At 40.6% G+C, this 20,118-nt stretch overlaps 3 protein-coding genes across 5 annotated transcripts; 2 read left to right on the top strand and 1 right to left on the bottom strand.

Moving 5' to 3' along the window:
* Nucleotides 1–374: 374 nt before the first annotated feature.
* Nucleotides 375–1,485, top strand: LOC127754811 (putative calmodulin-like protein 2). 2 transcript variants are annotated; one of them, XM_052280408.1, is made up of 3 exons: nucleotides 375–681; nucleotides 764–1,119; nucleotides 1,352–1,468. In XM_052280408.1, the coding sequence occupies exons 1-3, from the start codon at nucleotides 609–611 to the stop codon at nucleotides 1,403–1,405; spliced, it is 483 nt and encodes a 160-aa protein (XP_052136368.1). In that variant the 5' UTR covers nucleotides 375–608; the 3' UTR covers nucleotides 1,406–1,468. The 2 variants fall into 2 exon arrangements, with proteins under 2 accessions (XP_052136368.1, XP_052136367.1); XM_052280407.1 differs by having other exon boundaries at nucleotides 378–681; nucleotides 764–1,133; nucleotides 1,352–1,485.
* Nucleotides 1,486–1,593: 108 nt separating this feature from the next.
* Nucleotides 1,594–7,158, bottom strand: LOC127754810 (CBL-interacting protein kinase 32-like). Of its 2 annotated transcripts, none has more exons than XM_052280406.1 (15): nucleotides 6,553–7,158; nucleotides 5,223–5,458; nucleotides 4,902–4,964; nucleotides 4,591–4,662; nucleotides 4,356–4,463; nucleotides 4,169–4,249; nucleotides 3,979–4,032; nucleotides 3,748–3,873; nucleotides 3,576–3,665; nucleotides 3,168–3,290; nucleotides 2,955–3,062; nucleotides 2,493–2,606; nucleotides 2,309–2,365; nucleotides 2,154–2,228; nucleotides 1,594–1,979 (listed from the first exon to the last, which is right to left on the bottom strand). In XM_052280406.1, exons 2-15 carry the CDS (start codon nucleotides 5,391–5,393, stop codon nucleotides 1,905–1,907), a joined length of 1,317 nt encoding a protein of 438 aa, XP_052136366.1. In that variant the 5' UTR covers nucleotides 5,394–5,458; nucleotides 6,553–7,158; the 3' UTR covers nucleotides 1,594–1,904. The 2 variants fall into 2 exon arrangements, with proteins under 2 accessions (XP_052136366.1, XP_052136365.1); XM_052280405.1 differs by having other exon boundaries at nucleotides 5,223–5,463; nucleotides 6,553–7,157.
* Nucleotides 7,159–14,106: 6,948 nt separating this feature from the next.
* LOC127755144 (rhamnogalacturonate lyase B-like) lies at nucleotides 14,107–19,305 on the top strand. The gene is made up of 11 exons (XM_052280786.1): nucleotides 14,107–14,386; nucleotides 14,813–14,961; nucleotides 15,158–15,217; nucleotides 16,549–16,665; nucleotides 16,792–16,911; nucleotides 17,012–17,153; nucleotides 17,270–17,446; nucleotides 17,550–17,812; nucleotides 18,074–18,306; nucleotides 18,415–18,685; nucleotides 18,783–19,305. The coding sequence occupies exons 1-11, from the start codon at nucleotides 14,210–14,212 to the stop codon at nucleotides 19,168–19,170; spliced, it is 2,097 nt and encodes a 698-aa protein (XP_052136746.1). The 5' UTR covers nucleotides 14,107–14,209; the 3' UTR covers nucleotides 19,171–19,305.
* The last annotated feature ends 813 nt before the right edge of the window (nucleotides 19,306–20,118 follow it).

The raw sequence follows: 20,118 nt of genomic DNA, 5'->3' as shown, positions 1-20,118 counted from the left end.
TTTATCGATTGCTCGCAGAATGTAATCATGTATGTACTCCTATTATAGCTTAGATTAGATGCGCCACTTTCGGCACTTGACAATCAACTACTATCTGATGCTCCTATTAATCAGCAAAGTTTCCGAGACTAATAATCAGAATATTTGTTACTGTCATGGCATCAGAATATATGTGCAATTCGCTGACTAGAATCAGGACGGATATGTTGTGTGTGAAGCTCTGGTTGGCCATTTGATATCTTTGGCAAACTTTATTCGTTTCCGAAAATTTGGCAGCCGCCCATGCTGCCTTTGTGAAGATGCTTATGCTGTTGGTTTGTGTTGTGAAAGAATCAGAATGTCACCGGTCTCCCTGTAGCTAGAAAAGAGCAGCAGCAACGATCGATCACGATCAGTGCAACTTCCATGCTCCAGCAATGGCATTCAGCAAGTGAACCGTGCCCTCCTTATTAATGGCTTATTATAGCCAATAGCAAGAACAAGGCAGAGATTAGAATGCAGGGGAATCATTAGCAGCATTACATGTTGGCAACTTAATCCTCTCGTCGTCGTCTTCATCAATCATCATTACATATTCTGTCAGTAATAATCCGAGGGGAGGCAATTAAATGGACCATCTGACAAAGGAGCAGATCGCTGAGTTCCGGGAGGCATTCAACCTGTTCGACAAAGATGGAGACGGTAATCCAATCAATCAATCAATCAATTGCATGTGTTCTTGGACGACGATCAATCAATGAATCCAGAAGAAAATGCGATGCAGGGACGATCACGAGCAAGGAGCTAGGGACGGTGATGGGGTCGCTGGGGCAGTCGCCGACGGAGGCGGAGCTGAAGAAGATGGTGGAGGAGGTGGACGCGGACGGCAGCGGCAGCATCGAGTTCGAGGAGTTCCTGGGCCTCCTCGCCCGCAAGCTCCGCGACACCGGCGCCGAGGACGACATCCGCGAGGCCTTCCGCGTCTTCGACAAGGACCAGAACGGCTTCATCACCCCCGACGAGCTCCGCCACGTCATGGCCAACCTCGGCGACCCCCTCTCCGACGACGAGCTCGCCGACATGCTCCACGAGGCCGACTCCGACGGCGACGGCCAGATCAACTACAACGAGTTCCTCAAGGTCATGATGGCAAAGTCAGTCTCTCTCTTCTTTCTTCCTCCCATTTCATTTCTTTTCTGCTTTCTTCATTTCTTTTTCTTTTCTCCATGTAGATTATTATTACTAGCACTAGAATATTAGTATTATATTTCTTCCTATTTAATCTGCAAATTAATGTTGCTTCTGCTGAACTGTAGCATTCATCATCAGATAATCATATTTATCTGAACAACTTTGGTGCTATCATATGCAGGCGAAGGCAGAATATGATGGAGGGACATGGAAGTGGAGGCCATCGGTCAAGTAACTCCCACAAGAAATCCGGCTGCTGCGGCCCGAATTCCTCATGTACCATCCTCTGAAAAAGATGTAGGTTTCAGGTTTGCAACTGTTCTGATGAGGATTGTATAGTTCAGAGTTTTTTTTGTCACCTCAATTTCTGGTTACACTTGTTCTGGGGCTATGCAAACAAGAAAACCAAACAACTTCACAGTGTAAATGAAAATGAATAATGCTAACCAATTAATATACTTGTTCCTCACAAGATTCTGATTTACATACAAAACTTGACACACAAAACCCATTGAATGATCAGCTTCACTTGAGCTATCACAAGGGTTCTCTGACAAATAAGAGCAGCATTTACAACAGTAGTGGAGACCAAACATAGTTTACAGGGCCACTCACATCTAATTACAGATGCAATGAACATGCTTTCTGCTTTTCCAGCCTCTAGAAATGGGAATGCTGATTCAGAAGAATGGGATGCTAAAATAGTTCACCCATTCCTCCTCTCCCAAGTTACTCTAGGAAAGTTGATTTTGAAGATCATCTGATTTCCAAACAACATCCTTTAAGGTTCTGGAGAGGTTCTTGTAGAACTGCAACACATTACAAGTTTGAAGTGATTCAGTACAAGCCATTCAACCAAATGTTGCAAAAGAAAAAAAAAACATTAGTCATAATTCTGTGAGTAGTTGATCCAATCATCGAAGCACTGACTCAATTTTCCAATGATAATTCATGAGCATCAGATTTTAATTGGCATGATCTACCTTATGAAATTCGAGGGTGTCGCCTTTTGCTTTTCGTACTTCAACCATATGAAGAGAGGGTGCAACCTGCAGTATCTGAATAATAGTGCACAATAAATATTAGATTGAAGAAGCTTACACAAACCAGATTGCAGTATAGCAGTTCTTCATATTACCTCAGTAGCAACATTGAGATTTCCTTTTCTCCCTGCTTTTACCTTTTCCAGCCTTAACTGGTCAATCATTAAAAAAAATCAGCACGCAGAAAATATATATTTGAATTTGCTATAAATTATCCCTAGAACACATTACTTTAAAACGGAGATTCATGCAGATAGTTGTTAGGCAAGGGGAGCAGACCTTGTAATTTTTCTTCTGAACATCAAATCCTAGAGGTTTTGCGGCTTCCTCAATCTTGCGGACAATTTCTTTTGGTGGACATTTTGATGTGAACCTTGTTTCTCTTTTGAATTCCTGAAATAGTGTGAACAAAATTGAAGTACAGCAGAATAAGTTGCAAACTATAACAAAATTTTGGTATGAGGTGCAAAAATCAAAAGACATTCTGACCAATGAACTACTACATATATTTTGGGACTTGTGACATGCAGCATGCAGCATTCTCCAACCATATGATTGAGTAAATTGACAAAGTGCCAGTGAGCCAGTTTACATGTTTCCAGCTTGATTTAGGGGGGTATAAGTTGAACCAAGAACAATCACGCTTAACTTTAAGTTACAGGTTCGTTCATAAAAACGATACAGGGAGAATAGGTTCAAAAGGTTGTTGGTCAATATTGATGAAATAGGGAGATCACGTACCTGCTCTGAGTCAAACAAATTCCCAAGATTGAGGCCTGCTGACATTGAAATCAGTTCAAATGCATTGAGAGCTTCTGGTTCTTCTTTCTTTTCTGTCACATGGTGCTCCTGGAGGAGGTCAAATCACAGTGGTCAAATCATTTAGCAACTGGCATGCTTTTATCTTCATGTCATGTGAAACAGAAATTCAAGTGCATATTGCAGTCTACTCACTTCAGAGTCATTGAAGACAGCATCAACATCATCCAATGTTGTGTCATATTTTTCGTCAAACTCTGGGCGTTTGTAGCCCTTTTTGAACCATTCATCCTCTAATATTTCTGGAATTGTTATTCTCTACAACAGTAGCTCAAGTAGTTAGCTTAAGAAATCATCCAATGTTGTGTCTCGAAGAAAGATGGTATTATTTTATTAGTTATTACTATCTGTTTTAATTATTATTATTAAGCATAGAAGAGCTTTCTAAAAGGAGTGCTAGACCCTGTAGAATTGAGTATTATCCGGTTGATGAATGCTACGGGCATTATAGGATCTACTGTGTTATTAGAGGACACATTACAGTGCTTTCAGTGATGCATTATACCTAATTATCTACTATGTTATTCAGTTGTTCTAGCATACCGTCATTGGGTTTGGATCAAGGATTCTTGTTAACAACCTCTTGGCAGGAAAAGACGTCCAAGGTGGAAACGTAAACTCTGCATTTGATATCTGCCAGGAAGTGCAGAGAAGAATCAAATAAGCATGAAATATTAATACAACAACAATGATCTAAAAGTGGTACAATTCTCACTTTCTTATACAACGTCATAAGATTAGAGTCCTCAAAAGGCAAATACCCTGCTAGCAGAACAAACAGGATAACACCACATGACCACAAATCTGCCATTGCTCCATCATATCCTTGATCTTCAAGGACCTATCACAAAGGTGGTTGAAATGTGGGAATTATTAATGGCGTCTGATGAAAAATAGTTCCAAGTATGGTAGATTAAAATTCTATAATTTCTCTTTCTGACATTACCTCCGGTGCAACATAATTTGGTGTCCCGCAGGTTGTGTGCAGCAAACCATCATCCTGAACAAGACCACAAAGAAAAAAGAAATACTAATTGAAGAGACATATAACGATTATCTAATAATTTCTGAACTGTAATATTTGTAGCCTGTTGGTACATACTTAGATGATACAATATAAAGCAATAAACCTTTACCTTAATTTGCTGAGAAAGTGCACTCAGCCCAAAATCAGAGACCTTCAGATTCCCATATGAATCTAGTAGTAAATTTTCTGGCTGCAAGTATTGTAGTTTAGATTGTTTCTTTTGGAAGGAAGCTTAGATTCTGAAATATATTTCTTGTTGACAAAAGAGGCAGCAGAGGAAAGGGAGATGAACTCACTTTTAAGTCCCTGTGGTACACACCCCTGCTATGACAATAATCAACAGCATTAATTAATTGTTGGAAGTACCTTCTTGCCTCATCTTCCCTCATACGACCATGGTTAACCTTAAAAATACAAAAGGGAATTCAAGTAAATGTCAGTACAAATTAAAAAAGGTATTTTTTACATGTGTTTTGAAAAGAAGATATAACTATTTAAATAGGAAATGGACAACATAGCAGAATCACTTACAATTGTATCAAAGAGCTCACCACCGGTAACATATTCTAAAACAATGTAGATATTTGTCTTGCTTCCCATCACCTGAAATCAGAGAGAACATTGATTTGACAATTAGCAGTGTCACCTAATAAAAAGATTCTGACTAATTGCATCTGGAATTTCTGTAAACAAAATTATAATTAATGATAGATACTTTGAGGTTCTGGCATGGACCCTAGACATGCTTTAAAAACCTTTTTCTCTCCCTATCTATTTTCTGCTGAACAAATATAAGATTAACTGAGATACCAACACAAAAGGAAGAGAATAGTTTTAATTACCTCATATATACGGACAACATTTGGGTGCTTAATCAACTTCATTGTCGAAATTTCCCTTTTAATCTGCATTCCAAAAACAGTTACCCATCAGCAAAAGGTATTGCTTCCATCAACAGCTACTAAACCCTGAACAAAGTGCCAAGTTTTTGTCCCATGAAAGTAAATAACAGGCAAAAAGAATCGGAAGGACAGTCACTTAAATAAAGGGAAATCTGAAGGACAGGATCATAATATTCCAGATGTGAAATATCACCAAACAATTAAAGGTGCTACAATAATTCAGATTCAGAACTTGGTCGTTAGCTGGTGTTTGACAGTGACCTGTTCGACCATCTTATGCTTGAGAACTTTCTCCTTATCTAGGATCTTGATGGCTACTGGATCACCGGTCTCGGTATCCCTCGCGAACTTGACCTTCGCGAATGTGCCCTCTCCGATTGTTCTTCCTAGCTCATACTTTCCCACACGTCTCTTCACTTTGGTTGTACTCATCCCCTGCCTTCTGCCCCTTTGGAATCTCAGAGAGCTTCCACGCCCTTGAAGATGCTTTCACTTCACTGTCCTGTGGAAAACGTTTGCTCAGTTACTGTTGATACATGGAAAAAGATGAATAGATGATACATGATAAAGATGTTTTGAGTATCTGTGATTGTGTGAACAAATTTCATCCGGAGCCTATTCATTAGCTGAAAAAGTTCGGAAGCCAATTGACAAACTTGTCTAGTACAGGAGCACAATGACATGTATGCTGTATTTTTCATCTTATTTCTTCCCCAAAATGATATATGCACTAGTCAAATTTTAGTCTGTGAAAACATATAATAGTATCTTCTGCTACATAGACACACATGCAAAGCTGTTGATCAATCAGTTCTCCAAGATTTTATAAAGTGCTTACCATAAGATTTGTGGACTAGTCAATTATAAATTAATTGGTAAGTATAGAAGATCATGTGAATCCATTAATTTTATTTTTCCGAAAACTTGACCGATCAATTTGCAGTAAAAAAAAAAAGGAGAGCATCGTTTGGATCTGGACAGCATATTTATTGTCAATGAGACACGATGAGGCTGCAAAGAAGCTTTTGAATAATCATCAAGGTTAAATCAAGACTGCAGGGCATATTAAATCAAGAATATTTCTTTTTGAAAGAACACGAATCAAGAACATTAAACGGGAAAAACTCTCAAACAGGAAAGGTAGAAACTTTTTTTTATGTATGGATCGAGGAGCAGAAAGACAAAGAAGGTTCGAGAATGAACACATATTCAGATATTCTCAGTCATCAGGAACTGAAGTGCTCCACCGAAGTAACCACGGAAGCAGTTTCCATAGGATTACTGGTAGGGTAGAAAGAATCACATCCCAGCAGCTTGTAGTTAGCAGTGATGAACCCACAGGAGTAAACGGGGACATAAAATTTCAAGAAAGCAGAGAAAATCTCCAATGGAGACAGAAACGACAAGCTAAATTCAGCAACTTTTTTGTCTCGGTAGTCAGTACACAGAAGCAAACATATACAGAATGAAAAGGAAACGACGCACACAATGCAAAGAAAGTTGCAGAGAGCCAGAGATAGCTAGAGAGAGGATGAAAGCAATTTGGTAGGTTGGAGAAACCAAGAAGAGAAGAGGCATCAGAAGAACTCACCGGCAATTAAGCTGAAATCTGCAAAGACTGCAATGCAATTCGATCTGCGGCTGCTCTTATGGCGATGGAAGAAAAGGAATGGAAGAGGAGGAGATTCTGGGGAAGGGAAAAATGGCTGCTGAGATCAGGAAGAGGCGAAGAAGAGCATGAAAGGAGGAGAGGTTGAAGAAGAAGAGGAGGAGACGAGAGTGAGTTGGAATGAATGACCCGGGGTGCTTCACATGGACAAAGCTCCAAGCTGACAGACAGTGGGGCCCATGAAATGGAATGGCTGTCAGAATGGGACCCACTGCCACACACAGGAAGGAGAGAGAGAAAAGTAGGTAGAGACAGGCGACAGCAGAGTGGAGCGATGATTCCGATGGAGATGGGCGCCGCAAGTCCCGCCTCGATTTGTGTCGCTAGGAGCTCGCCGGCCGCCTCGATCCATGTCGCCGGGAGCTCGCCGGCCGCCTCGATCTCGCCCATCCCGGTCTCTGCCCCCTCTGGGATCTCGTCGGCCCCGTCCCACTCCCGCCTCGATTTGCGCCGCCGAGAGGAGGAGGACAGGAAGCTGCAGCGCCTGGATTCATCTGAAGCGGCGGTTGTGTGGAGGTTGGAGAAGGAGCGGCGGCACGGGAGATGGTGCGATTTGCTCGGGGGAAAGGATGGTTGGGTTTTCGTCGTGGGCCCCACATGAGAAAAAAAAATGATCATGGACCATCCAAGGCTACGCATGCGTTGGAGATATGGGAGCTTCCTTGTTTTTTTTTCCTACGTGGAGACTTGGCTCCTTGGTTTCACGACGACAAAACATGGCAGGTTCCAGTTCCACGTGTTGTTTCACCACGCCTCAATTTTTTTTTCTTTTTGATTCGATCTACTGCCTGCCATTCTCGACCTCATCTCGATCACTGCTCCCTCTCTCCCAAAATTAATTAGTTTTTCAAGCCACACTCCTTTTCTATTCTCTCTCTTCTTCATAGTAGCTCGCCACCGATGTGGATTGGTGAAACCATGTTCCACCTTGAAGTGTTGGGTATGTCCTAAACAAATGGCCACCAGCCTAAGTGCAGTGAGATGAGATGTTGGATTACGCTATTAATTTTTAATTTTGTATACACACTTGACTATTCGTCTTATTAAAAAAATTATACATATGCATAAGATATAAATTGTACTCAAAATACTTTCAATGATAAAACAACTCACAACAAAATAAATGATAATCACATAAAATTTTAAATAAGATGAATTGTTAATTTGTGTCAAAAAAATCAGCATGCATTGAAAAACAGAAAACATGATATTTATATGATATTTCCTCCGTTTTATAATGTAAGTCATTCTAGCATTTCCCACGTTCATATATATTGATGTTAATGAATCTAGATAGATATGTATGTCTAGATTCATTAACATCAATATGAATATGGAAAATGCTAGAATGACTTATGTCAGGGTTATGGATACCACATACCCAATAGTAATCAACTAAGCTTGACGGGGCCCACCATATACGAAGTCTTATACAGAAACATATCTCGTATATAGAAAGAGTTCCGAATAAGGAAGGACAAATAGAGTTCTATATGGAAACGACAAGGACTTATTGGTATAAATACAATCCCCTCTAGAAGGAGAGGGGACACGCCACAAAGCCACAAATCAATACTTCGCCAGATCTCGACATCAGAGATTAGCCTAGCCATACCCCATCCGGTGTCTACGGAAGCCGGCAAGAGGGATCTAGCGCCATCTCTGATCTCGCTGAGTACGGATTCAAGGAGGAAGACTACCCTGCCGTCGACTAAGAGTTGGTTATCTAGCTGTCAAGTCGACGACAGTTAGATAGGTTATCCCAAATATTGTACTTGTGTGATCCAGATGAATAAAGAGCAACACCGGCTTCGGCCAACAGGATGTAGGGCTATTACCTGTCAGATAAGGGGCCCAAACCTGTATAAAAATCCATGTCTCTATCTCTTTTACCACAATCTCGCATATACTCTGGTACCAACGATCTCCATACTGTCCAAATATCCTAGTCGTGACTATCAAACGTCGACAACTTACGTTATGAAACGGAGGGAGTATGTTAGTTTATTTTAACTGATATGGACATATATTCAAGATATATAGTTTCTTCTCATCGACCTCACGCTTAGTATTTGCAACATCAGTCGATGCATATCTGGATATGCACGACGTCGCGAGACGCGAGCTAGTTTGTACGAATGTCGATTGCGGTGGTGGTTGGATGCAGGGACTTAACTTTATTCTCTGTATTTAGATATTAATTTAAAGTATTAAATATAGACTACTTATAAAACTAATTATATAAATCATCAACAACAAAGTTATATAAATCATTAATATCTACAACTTTTGTTTTGGTCATTTTGCTATATGACTCTGTTTTAATAATTTTAATTTGAATTTCAAATTATAACAACTTCAAACAATATTTTCAAATACTAAATGATTTCAAATTAAAAAGTCATCAACAACAAAGTTATATAAATCATCAATATCTACAACTTTTGTTTTGGTCATTTTGCTATTGACTCTGTTTCAATAATTTGAATTTGAATTTGAATTTCAAATTATGACAATTTGAAACAATATTTTCAAATACTAAATGATTTTAACTGAAAAAGTCATCAACAACAAAGTTGTATAAATCATCAATATCTACAACTTTTGTTTTGGTCATTTTGGTATATGACTCTTTTTCAATAATTTGAATTTGAATTTCAAATTATGACAATCACAAACAACATTTTCAAATACTAAATGATTTCAACTGAAAAAGTCATTAACATCAAAGTTGTATAACTCATCAATATCTATAACTTTTATTTTAGTCATTTCTTCATCTGATTAAGTGATAGAAACATTGTTCACAAAATTTATATCTCTTATATGGTTTTGAAGTATTTAAATCGTGACGAAATTGCTATAACGTCACAGGTTTTGGGTCGGTTATGACGAAATCGATAAACTGTCACGGTATTATGGGCCTTGTAACCATAGTTACATATCTGTGACGATATCTGGAAACATCACGAAAATTTCGTCACAGATTAAATAGATTCTTGTAGTGTGAAAGCTAATTTGCGAGACAATATTTTTAGGCCTAATTAATCCATAATTAGATAATGTTTACTGTAGCATCACATAGGCTAATTATGGATTAATTAGGCTCAATATATTCATCTCGCGAATTAGTTCAAGATTATGGATGTGTTTTATTAATAGCCTACATTTAACTTTTATAATTAGTATGAAATATCCGATGTGATAGAGACTTAAAAATTTTAGTCCCATCTCTGAGGGTGGGGGATAGGGTATATCCATCGGTTGATCGACCAGATCTTTGACCGATGTACGTACGTACGTAGCTACGATTCAATCATTGAAAGCTAGGTCTGATCCGATTATGTGGCCGCCGGTGTGATCCGATGACATGTGGCCGGGCAGCCGGCCATGTGTCGTTTACATTATGGTCGGAGGCTCCAGTTTATTAATAAAGGGATTTACAAATCAATTCTCTATTGGAACCGAGGTAGAATGCTTGTTTTTATGTAAAAAATAATATTGTTATATTCTTTTCTATAAATTTTGGTTAAATTCAAAAGAAGTTTGAACAAAACATCTTGTAATATAAAATTTGATGGAGTAATTTTTTATACAATGATGCATTGTGTCTGCATGGTGGTCGACGCTACTAGCTAGTTTAGCTGCCCTGGATAAAGCCGGTCGGCTGCCGGTTCATTCAGCCAGCTAACCAATAACCATTAGTCGTTGATCATGTCATAATCGAGCACGTCTTCATCCTACTAAACAAATTAGCTAGCATACATGCATGTATATCAGTTTTCAAAATCACACGAGTTGCACAAACGGTATATATATTAGGCTATTATTAGCTAGGTCTCGGTCTTGCTTAATTCGTTCTCTGCAGTACAGAGATGTGATCTCCATTCTACTCCTACCATACATCAGGAAATTGACCTGCAGCGAGTACATGCATATGCATACTGATCTATTCTAATCTAATTAAACTATCTGTCCGGCCGGCGAGAGAGATCATGCAAAAGTTTACATGTCTCTAATATGTCGACATATTAGAGAAAACCAATATTTCAATTACACAACGCAACAGCCCGAATGGCCATTGCAAGGGGAAAGATGGAAAAAACCAAAAACTGAAAACCGAAAAGACCGAAAGAAACTTATACGACTAAGAAAAGGCTGCTCCTATACAGAGAGAGGTTTGTGGCATAAGACTACACTAATGCACTATACTCCCAACAGGTCACCAATTCCACCATACTCCTAACAGGTCCCAAAAACGGCGGCGCCTACAGTAGATCACATACGGTTCTCTTGTAGGATAGAATCCAAAACCACTGATACCCAAGAAAAAGAGTAGTTGAAATCATAGAGTTTTCCTCCTTCCACGGCTATCAGAAAACTAGGAGAACATGCAAAAGTCGTTTAATTTTGACTGAAACTAGCTTGTAGGGTAAACATAGATATGATACAGATTTGAGCATAAATCATACTACTAGCTAGCTAGCCACCACAAGTACAAAATTTATTTTTCCGTGCGGTTAAAATCTATTTTTCTGTGCGGAGGTAGTGCCTGTATGCACCCAGGGGTCTACGAAAATCAATAATTTCGTGTGTGGGCGGTCCAACCATATGGGATAATCGGTTATCCCGTGCGGTCGTGTTAAGTCGACCGCATGTTATACCACCCACACGGAAAAAAAAGAAAAAAAATAAAATCGAAAATATTCCGTCGCCATTGCCGTCGTCGCGCAACCGCCGCTCCCCGCCGCTTGTGGTCGCCGTCGTCCTCGTCGTCGCTGTCGTCCCACCGTGGCCGCTCCCCGCCGCCGCCGCTCGTGGTCAACGTTGTCGCGCCGCCGCCGCTCCCTACCTCCACCGCCGCTCGTGGTCACCGTCGTCCTTGTCGTCGTGCTGCCGCCGCCTCCCGCGTCAGAGGCGGCAACGCCCCGTGCGCTTGGTGGGGAGGGAAGGAGAGGAAAGAGGCAGAGAGGGGAGAGAGAGGGGGAGGGGGAGAGGAGAGGAAAGGCAGAGAGAGAGGAGTGAGTGAGGGAGAACAAAAGGAAAAAGTAAGAGAGGGAATATGAAAAATTTGAAGTGTGTGAGAGAGAAAAGAGGGAGAGGTATTATCCCGTGTGGTCGGATTAAGATGCTCACACGGGATAATACATTTTCTCGTGTGGATGACAGTCCGGCACCGGTCGTTCTGTTTTTGTTTTTCTAGACGACGCCGGCCACTTACAACCGTTTGGAGTCTACCGGGGCCGGCGTCTAGAAAAATCGTTTCTGTATCGGTGTACGCACGTGAATGAACAGGAAGTGAGAGAGAGACCGATGGAGATAATGGATTATGCATGTGCATAGTAATAAACGTGAGCATGCAATACAAGGTCGTACTTAACCTGCGGGAGGCAGCGATTAATCATTAATCGACAGGATTGGAGATGTGAACATTGCCCCCATCCACGATAGAGGTAGCTAGTACTCCAATGGCATCCTACTGCTAGAGCGCTAGTCTGCTAGCAGCACGCAGCTGGGCCATGGCGTCATGGATGCAAACAAAACACAGTGCATCGATCGGTCGCGGTGTGGTCGTCTCTGCATTTGCATCAATGTACAAAGAGTGCTACGTACTTATCCGTACTTTAATTTTACAGTTCTTCAATCAATATTTTTTTATTATATGATCGCTACATCTGTCTTATATAATTATATTTTCCTATCATGTGGTACATCTTTTCTTCTTCCAGGTAGGTAAATAATCGTTATTTATCTTAATTCTCTTTATGTTATGCCAGTGAGTACTAGAAAAAATTATAGTTACATTGTAAGTTTAAACTTTACAATGCAATTACAATATAAATGTATATGCAATTTATAGTGTAAAACCGACATAAATTGTGATGGTATTAAATTGTGAGAAGGTGGTCAAGAAGTTTTTTACCCATCGATATGGGTGACGATCTAGTTTTAGAATTGGTGGCTCTTAATATTCCGTGCTTTTGGAGGAGATGGCCAAAGAGTTGTTCGTGGGTGGCGATTTAGTCTTTGTATTAATGGCTCTCAATAATCCATGTCATTCTTTTTTCTTTTTGCATGTTGTTTTGTATGTTCGGACGTGCGTATCTTAGTTATGTAAAGGCCGAAAGTGTTTTCAGAAAAATTGTATCACCTTGTCGAGTGGGACTAGCCATACATTTATCGTTAAATTTTAACTACAAATTTGGCAGTTGTATAGTACAATCGCAATGTAATTATATTGTAACTTGCATGTACTAATAGTGTAACTTATATGTAACTTTCAAAAATCCTTAGGTGACATGCTATTTTCGTGAAAACGGAGGTAATGGTACCGAATCCTCTCATATGTGCATATGGATTGTGGTTTTTTTCTACCTTCTTTGCACAAATTTTAAAGCAAATTGAATGGTTCAAGACATGTAATTTACATACTAGTTACATATAAATTATAATGTAATTATATGCAATTGTACTATATTTTTATCTGTCAATTTTTTTTTAAAAAATGTCAATAAATATATCGCAAAATCGTAATCGACTGAGTTAAATAAAAACTTTCATTATCTTAAAAAAAGATAAATATAGTTAGCCCGTATTTTTTATTTGGGGCGGCCCAAACGGCCTAGCTAGTTAAAGCCGGTCGCAAGTATGCTTGCAGCGGTAGTCCGTTCGTTGTTCGATTTGGGCTAGGCCCATTAGCCCACTAAGGCCCAGCCCGTGTAGCTAGCGGCCTGATGCATGCAATGCATGCTTATGCTGACGACTAGCAGTCCTTTTTTTTGGGAGGACGATGATCAGTCAGTCATCGATATGTCCGGTTAAATTGGATTGCAATTTTCAAGACGATTAGTGGAGTGGAGTACGGTACGAACCTGACCTAAATATGTACCTAATCCCACTGCAACTACTCCGTACGTAGCAATTTTAAGCTGAAACAAAATGTGGTTTAATTTGATTATTCGATCGAGTCAAGCACGTACTTACATTTATACTTGATGCATGACAACAAGACTAATATATGTAATCGAAGGCAAATCAAACAAACCAACAATAATTTCCTTCTGCACTAAATATTTGTTAGCTGCTGCTACACGTATAATTAAAGGCCAGACCTGCATCCAATCTGCGTAGTAGTGTCTGCATCGTCGATGATCAGAGGCAGAGCAAAGCAAGCTAACGGCTTGGTGTAACAAACAAAACCGCGAAGAGATCGAGCGAAAGGCAAGAACTGTGACGACGACGCACCGCACTTGCACGGCTAGAACAACCAAACTCATCATCCATCATTATTTTCCCATTCTTAATTTTAAAGTTCGTCTTTCCGGCGCCGGCCGTAACCAACACTTGTTACTAAATCCCAGCCGCCCATGCTTCAATATCGATCGATAAATGGAAGCAAGAACTACTATATAAGTTAGCCGATCGATCGAAGATGTGGATTCATCGAACGATAGATATATATAGATAGAGCGCGTCTTGCACACGCATGCATATCCATCGATCGATCATATGCGCTTTTTAGTCGTCACTTGTCCAACTAGCTAGCTCTACTTCCATATATCGATCGATCGTTCGTCCAATGGCGGCGGCGGCGGCCTGCACGAAGCTGCCGTTGCTGCTCCTGCTCGTCGTAGTCGGCGGCGGCGTCGCCGTCGCAGCGTCGTCGGCGTCGTCACTAACGCCGCTGCACGCGGCCGTGCCGGCGAAGGGACCTCGCCCCGGCGGCAGCGTTACCTTACACCTCGACCACCGCCAGGTAAAATTAACTACATTTAGCTATCGATGCAGTGCCGGATCGATCGTGATCAATTGATCAGACCATGCGTTTCGATCAATTAATAATATTATATAACTAGCGGCTGGCTAGTATACTCCCTCCGTTTTTAAATATTTAATACCGTTGACTTTTTAGCACATGTTTGATCGTTTGTCTTATTAAAAAAATAGTGAAATATGTAAAACTATATGTATACATATAAGTATATTTAGCAATGAATTAAATGATAGAAAAAGACTTAATAATTACTTAAATTTTTTAAATAAAATGAACTGTCAAATATATTTAAAAAAAGTCAATAGCGTCAAATATTTAGAAACAGAGGAGTAGCTCTTTTCATTGATTAACACAGTACGTGTTACGTAGTTTAAGCTGGCATATTAACCTGCATGGATGTGGATGCAGGTGATGGTGGACAATGGCATCGTGCAGGTGACGCTGTCAAACCCTGGGGGCCACATCACCGGCGTCAGATACAACGGCGAACGCAACCTGCTCCACTACGACGGAGAAGCCAACTCCGCCGGGAACGTTCCATCTCTCGATCGATCGGAGTAATTACTACTTGTAGTATTAGTTTGCTTGCTCTTTAGTCTCTTCTTCTTTTAATTTCAGAAAAAGTACTAGCTAGCTAGCTAGCTTGCATGAACATAAAAGTATAACTATAAAGATATGTGCGATGTAACGAGACACTGTATATTTTATCTTGTATCAAATTTGATCTCGATCGACCTGTTAATTAATTTGCAGGTACTGGGATGTGGTATGGAACTTCCCTGGGTCCAATAGTCCAAGAGGCATGATCGATATGTACGTCATTACTTCTTAACTTTATTGTATATTGTACTATATCGTCTGCGAACTATGCTTGCATTGGGTGCGTGCACTTTGAGATCTTCCTGTGCTTAAGGTCAATTCATTTTTGTTGTTCTAAAGTGAAAATTAAGGATGCATCCACGAATGCTACAGTACTTCAGTAGTCATCCAACCCAACCATCATCTTTGCGTGTGTTCTTATTCCACATTTGTATATGTGATCTGACTACTGTTCATTCTCAATTTATTTCTAAATTATACCAATATTCTACTTGGAATGTGCAAAATAAATGTCAGCTAGAAAGTTCGATAAACTAGTACTCTGGTTCTAACTGAACTACTACTAGTACTGAAGTAGGTACATAAATCTGAAACTCACTACTAGTAGTTAGCAGGTAGTACTTAACTGGCTAGCTGTAGTTAATTGTGTTCTTGTTTTATTGCCTTACTCTGTTACAACTCATAACATAATTAACAAGATCAACCTACCCACCGTCCACAACAATATAATAGTACTAATTCGATTATTTAACACGACTTGGACATATAGCTGCTAGCTAGTTATAATCATGTTCATTTTTCTTTTGAACCACCCATATTCATATGGATTGAAGAACTGGCAGGTCAGATAACAAGCTTTTGCTGTGAGTAAAATATGAACAAGCCTTTTCAGTTCATCACTCTGCACCGAAAGATGCTTCCTAATAGCAATAGTACCAAGAGCAACCTGTAACTGTGACTTCAGTTCTTTTCTGATAAGCAAACAGTGTCAAACACCGTCAGAAATTATTGCCTAATAAACATAGGATATGTACAAGAGCTCAAATGATTTTCTTGCTGGAAAACATAATTTCACAGTAATGTAAGGGCCCCTTTGAATTGGAGGAAAAACATAGAAATTTTCGAGGATTTCAATTCTATAGGAAAATTTTCTATGAAGCCCTTTGAAACAAAGGATTGCATCATATCCAATCCTTTGAAATTCCTATGTAATGGACAATCCTATAGAGATTTTGGAGGAAATTTAGCAAGAGCTTCAACTTCTTAGTAACCTTCCTTTGAGTCTATCTCTCTCATCCAATTCCTGTGTTTTTCCTACGGTTTAATCAAACGGTCATTCCTATGTTTTGCCTGCATTTTGCAATTCTCTGTTTTACACTTACATTCCCATCAAAATCCTACGTTTTTCCTATTCCTACGCTTTTTCAATCCTGCGATTCAAATGGGCCCTAAAATAGTATGCACTGCACCATATTACGGTCTACAGCTGAAGGAATTATGCTTATCTTTCAAAAAAGATGAACTAATTGACTGAATTTTCACAGGCTGGATAGTACTGAATTCAAGGTAGTATCCTCAAGTGAAGACCAAGTGGAGCTTTCCTTCAGGAGCACCTACAATCCATCACGTCCAAATAGTGTCAGGCTAAACATCGACAAGAGGTACTCTCCATTCTCCAGAATTTTCGGACCTGTATTAATAAAGTTGGCTATAATTTGTCCTGTCAAATAGTGGTAGTATACAAATATCACTGCCATTTTACGATGACTGTTCTAAAATTTGTGCAGGCTTGTGATGTTGAAAGGTAGCTCAGGGTTCTACTGCTATGCCATCTTTGAGCATGTCAGAGACTGGCCTGCTCTCAACATTTCAGAGGCTCGCCTCGCCTTCAAACTGAACACGGACAAGTGAGTATTCCTTCTGAAAAATTGTTCTCTGAAGACATTCAATATTTGCTTGATCTGCAGTCTAATCTAGAAAACATGTGTTCATGAACGTTTTTGTCAGGCTCAACTACATGGCGATCTCAGACGATATACAGAGGTTCATGCCGAGCGCGACAGACAGAGATGCACCTCGCGGTTCTCCATTGGCATACAAGGAGGCTGTCCTGCTCGTTGATCCCAAGGAGCCACAGTTCAGAGGAGAGGTAATTAACTAACCGAATTCCGATACATCTTGCACGACAAATTAATCAGGCTGTCATCTTTTAATCGTCTGTTTGGTGTATGCGTCTGGTGATTTTCTGAATTCGTGATGTACTAGGTGGATGACAAGTACGAGTACTCGCTGGACAACAAGGACAACAGAGTTCATGGATGGATTAGCAGCAATCACCCTAACCCCATGGGATTCTGGGTCATCACCCCCAGCAACGAGTTCAAGAGCGGCGGCCCTCTCAAGCGCGAGCTCACCTCCCATGTCGGCCCGACCTCTCTGACAGTAAGATCAATTAGTTCACCCTAAAACTAATTACTAACTAATAACGAACTCTGCACTTGGAATCTTGGTACAGAGAGAAAACTGAAATTTTGATTCGTGACAGATGTTTCTTGGCACGCATTACGTCGGGAGCGACATTGTTCTGAAGATCGAGGAGGGGGAGTACTGGAAGAAGGTGATGGGGCCAGTGTTCATCTACCTCAACTCCAACCCGAGGAGAGGAGATTTGCATTCGCTCTGGGTGGATGCCAAGGTGCAGGCAGAAGTTGAAGCTAGGAAATGGCCATATAGCTTCCCTGAATCCCCTGACTTCCACAAGGCAGGACAGAGAGGATCAGTCACTGGGAGGCTATTTGTCAAAGACAGGTAATTACTTCCTCCGTTTCACAATGTAAGACTTTCTAGTATTGCCCATATTCATATAGATATTAATGAATCTAGGCATATATATGTGTCTAGATTCATTAACTTCTAAATGAATATGAGCAATGCTAGAAAGTCTTACAATTTGAAACGGAGGGAGTAAGTGATGACTTGCACGGTTCAAAATTGTTCATGGATCATCATCTCTGAAACCTTAATTTGCTCTGTTAGTTTGATGGTATTCCCGGTGATATGGTTTTTCAGGTATGTCAGCAGCAAAGATATAGCTGCTGGGATGGCATATGTTGGCCTGGCCTCTCCTGGACAACCCGGTTCTTGGGCCACAGAGAGCAATAACTACCAATTCTGGACAAGAGCAACACCCTGTGGGAGCTTCAGCATTGGCAATGTGAGAGTAGGAGTGTACAACCTCTACGCATGGGTTCCTGGGTTTCTTGGGGACTACATGTACACCTCGCAAGTAACAGTAACACCAGGTTAAGTTAGCACTAATTCAGATGGCATTTGCTATTACAGTATTTAACATAATAATCTCGATCAGAACAACTCTGTTTAACTACCATTGTTTGTCTGAATTTAAACAGGACGTAGCATCAACCTCGGTGATCTTGTGTTCGAGCCTCCAAGATCAGGCCCAACACTGTGGGAGATGGGTGTTCCTGACAGGAGTGCAGCAGAGTTCTTCATCCCTGATCCCAACCCCAAATACCTCAACAAGATCTTCATCACCAAAGACAAGTACAGGCAGTACGGGTTGTGGGAGAGGTACGCCGAGCTGTACCCTGACGGCGATCTCGTCTTCACGATTGGCGAGAACGACATCTCCAAGGACTGGTTCTTCGCACACGTCACAAGGTAAATTAACAACAACGAACAATCAATCAATTTCCTCTCGATGGTTAACCTCTGAAGAATCATCAAGAACCAATTGTGCGTTTTCCTTGTTGTGCAGAAAGCAAGGAGACGGGTACGCACCGACGACGCGGCAGATCCGGTTCAGGCTGGAGCACGTCGTGGCGGACGCCACCTACACGCTCCGCGTCGAGCTGGCGGCGGCGCAGATGTCGAGGCTGCAGGTGGTGGTGAACGGCTGGGCGGACGAGGCGTTGACGACGGCGGCAGCGTTCGGCGACGGGAACGCGATCGCGCGGCACGGAGTACATGGTGTTCAATGGAGCTTGGATTTCGCGATGAAGGGGTACATGTTGCAGGAAGGCGACAACGTGGTGATGATGACGCAGACGAGGGCGTTGAGCCCCTTCTTTGGTGTCATGTATGATTACATCCGGCTAGAGGGTCCTCCTTCCCCTTCGTGGCGAGATCCGACGACACAAGTTTGAATCCATAGGTTTTAGGGAAACTACTGCAATTGCATGGTAGAACTAGAGAGAGACCGTTGATATATAGAACATTGTAGAGCTACAGATAGGTAGGTGTAGGTAGCAGTAAAGTTCAAGATCAGTGCAAGTGCAAGATTAGAGAATCGATAAATCTTCCCAAAGTGCAAGAATTATTAAGTTACTATCCGTAATACTAATAACTAGTACAGTACTAGTTTGAGAGAAGGAGAGAGAGGAGAAGATACGTAAAACGAGATGAGTCATTAGCGCATGATTAAATGAGTTAATTATTTTAAACTTCAAAAATAAATTAATATAATTTTTTAAAGCAACTTTCCTATAGATTTTTTTTTAAAAAAACACAGCGTTTAGCAATTTGAGAAGCGTGCGCGTGGAGAATGAGACGAATCTCCTCTTTCTCACAATCCCTCAAACGCAGCTCCATCCAAATTAGAAATATAAGTAGTACTATAAAGTTTTAACACGGTATTCGACATAAAAGCTTTGACGTATTTTTTTAAGCTGCTAAGTAGATAGGGTACTTATTGTTGCGACGGGATGATAGGGGTTCAGGGGAGTTAAAGATTCTGAGAATCAGTTGATGAGAAATTAGCTGGTGGAAATCGCTTCTGGTTTCTAGTTCATTTTCCAGATTCTATAACTACATATTCTCAGAATCTGGGTAAAAATATGTGCTGTTTGAGAGAGCTTCTAGCAGCTGAAGATTATAAAAGAAGCTGCAGCTGCTAAAAACTCCCCAAATAGGCCCTAGGTGTGGGTGCAGGCATCAGGTCGGTATTAAACCTAATAGGTACCACTAAGGGTAGATCTAACATGGAGCGGTGGGGGCTCAAGAATAGGACCATGGAAGCCTCCATATAGCTTTCACTATTTTTTTTTCGTGCATACATGTAAAGGGGATTATAATTTTGTCTAGTTTGTTCAGAG

This window comes from Oryza glaberrima, chromosome 11 (genome assembly GCF_000147395.1).
Source record: "Oryza glaberrima chromosome 11, OglaRS2, whole genome shotgun sequence".
NCBI classification, from domain to species: Eukaryota; Viridiplantae; Streptophyta; class Magnoliopsida; order Poales; family Poaceae; genus Oryza; species Oryza glaberrima.
This window is presented reverse-complemented; position numbering and strand designations above follow the sequence as displayed.

Coding starts and splice junctions, on each gene's coding strand:
- LOC127754811 (XM_052280407.1), top strand. CDS start 609: ATGGACCATCTGACAAAGGAGCAGATCGCTGAGTTCCGGGAGGCATTC. Junction 682..763: donor GTTCGACAAAGATGGAGACG/GTAATCCAATCA, acceptor AATGCGATGCAG/GGACGATCACGAGCAAGGAG. Junction 1,134..1,351: donor CTCAAGGTCATGATGGCAAA/GTCAGTCTCTCT, acceptor TATCATATGCAG/GCGAAGGCAGAATATGATGG.
- LOC127754810 (XM_052280406.1), bottom strand. CDS start 5,393: ATGAGTACAACCAAAGTGAAGAGACGTGTGGGAAAGTATGAGCTAGGA. Junction 3,666..3,747: donor TTATGACGTTGTATAAGAAA/GTGAGAATTGTA, acceptor ACTTCCTGGCAG/ATATCAAATGCAGAGTTTAC. Junction 1,980..2,153: donor ACACCCTCGAATTTCATAAG/GTAGATCATGCC, acceptor AATGTGTTGCAG/TTCTACAAGAACCTCTCCAG.
- LOC127755144 (XM_052280786.1), top strand. CDS start 14,210: ATGGCGGCGGCGGCGGCCTGCACGAAGCTGCCGTTGCTGCTCCTGCTC. Junction 17,154..17,269: donor AGCCACAGTTCAGAGGAGAG/GTAATTAACTAA, acceptor GTGATGTACTAG/GTGGATGACAAGTACGAGTA. Junction 17,447..17,549: donor TCGGCCCGACCTCTCTGACA/GTAAGATCAATT, acceptor GATTCGTGACAG/ATGTTTCTTGGCACGCATTA.